Source organism: Octopus bimaculoides, chromosome 24 (assembly GCF_001194135.2).
Source record: "Octopus bimaculoides isolate UCB-OBI-ISO-001 chromosome 24, ASM119413v2, whole genome shotgun sequence".
NCBI lineage: Eukaryota > Metazoa > Mollusca > Cephalopoda > Octopoda > Octopodidae > Octopus > Octopus bimaculoides.
The window spans coordinates 11,544,744-11,545,914 of record NC_069004.1 but is presented as its reverse complement, the minus strand read 5'-3'; the positions used below and the strand labels follow the sequence as shown (position 1 = coordinate 11,545,914).

General features: G+C 34.8%; 1 protein-coding gene across 1 annotated transcript in view; it reads right to left on the bottom strand.

The window, feature by feature from the left end:
* The window catches only part of LOC106883137 (neuroepithelial cell-transforming gene 1 protein), a 52,862-nt gene that overhangs the window by 2,464 nt on the left and 49,227 nt on the right, over positions 1-1,171 (bottom strand). The window contains exon 13 of the mRNA XM_014934027.2: positions 675-743. Within this exon, the coding sequence (XP_014789513.1) occupies positions 675-743 (69 nt within the window). The remainder of the gene's footprint in view (positions 1-674; positions 744-1,171) is intronic.

Sequence of the window (1,171 nt, the reverse complement as noted above, 5' to 3'; positions counted from 1 at the left end):
GTGACACCTTGGGCAAGTGTCTTCTACTATAGTCTTGGGCTTGACCAAAGCTTTGTGAGTGGATTTGGTTGAGGGAAACTGAAAGAAGCCCGTCACATATATAAGTATGTATATATGTTTGTGCATCTATGTTTGTCCCCACAACATCGCTTGACAACCGATGCTGGTACGTTTACATCTCCATAACTTAGTGGTTTGGCAAAAGACACCGATAGAATAAGTACTAGGATCACAAAGAATAACTCCTGGGGTCAATTAGCTCAACTACAGGCAGTGCTCCAGCATGGCCGCAGTCAAATGACTGAAATAAGTAAAAGAATAAAAGAAAAAATGCAGGAGACGCTATTTTTTCTCCCTCAGAGCTGATACTCATGGACTGTAAAACTGTTTTGCTATTAACAAACTTGGTAAAGACTGGAAAAACAAAATTAAATGGAATGAATTTTTTTTAATCTTTAGGAATGACTGAAACATCTGTCTTGATTGACAGAGTCATAAAGATTTGAATGGCAAAAAGGGGAAAATGAAAACACCTTATAAAAGCAAGGTATTTGTGACACGATATGATCTTACTTCGGCCAGGAGACCAGTCCCTTAGCCTCAGTTTGGGGTTACAGCCCACTTTAGTAAAATAAATAAAATAAAGTTTTGGGAAAAAATCCTCAACAACTTACAGTGCCTTTGTTGTTTTTCAGTATCCCACTGCAAACAAAGACTTTTGAGTCTTCAACGGAATCAACTTTCTGCAACATTACAACAAACACAAGCAATTAATTAACACATGTTTCAAACGTATCTTATAATACAGTATATCAACACCACACACACAAGGTGTGTGTGTGTGATTATATATATATATATATTTATAAATGTTCTGAAATCTTTCACAGCCTTGGATTTTTATCTCATTCTGTTAATTTTATATATATATATAATTAACAATGAGATAAAAATTCCAAGGCAGTGAAAGATTTCAGAACATTTATAAAGAGAAGGTCTTACAGCTGTTTCCGGGATATTTTATATATCCCTTCATCGGAGACGGTGTGAGAAAATGATTAAGCAATAGTTATTCTAGGTAAGATATGAAATAGAGAGTGAAGTGGAGGAATAAAAATAGACGCAAGATATTGTATCTGTAGTTCTATTATTTAGGCAGAATGGTATATAT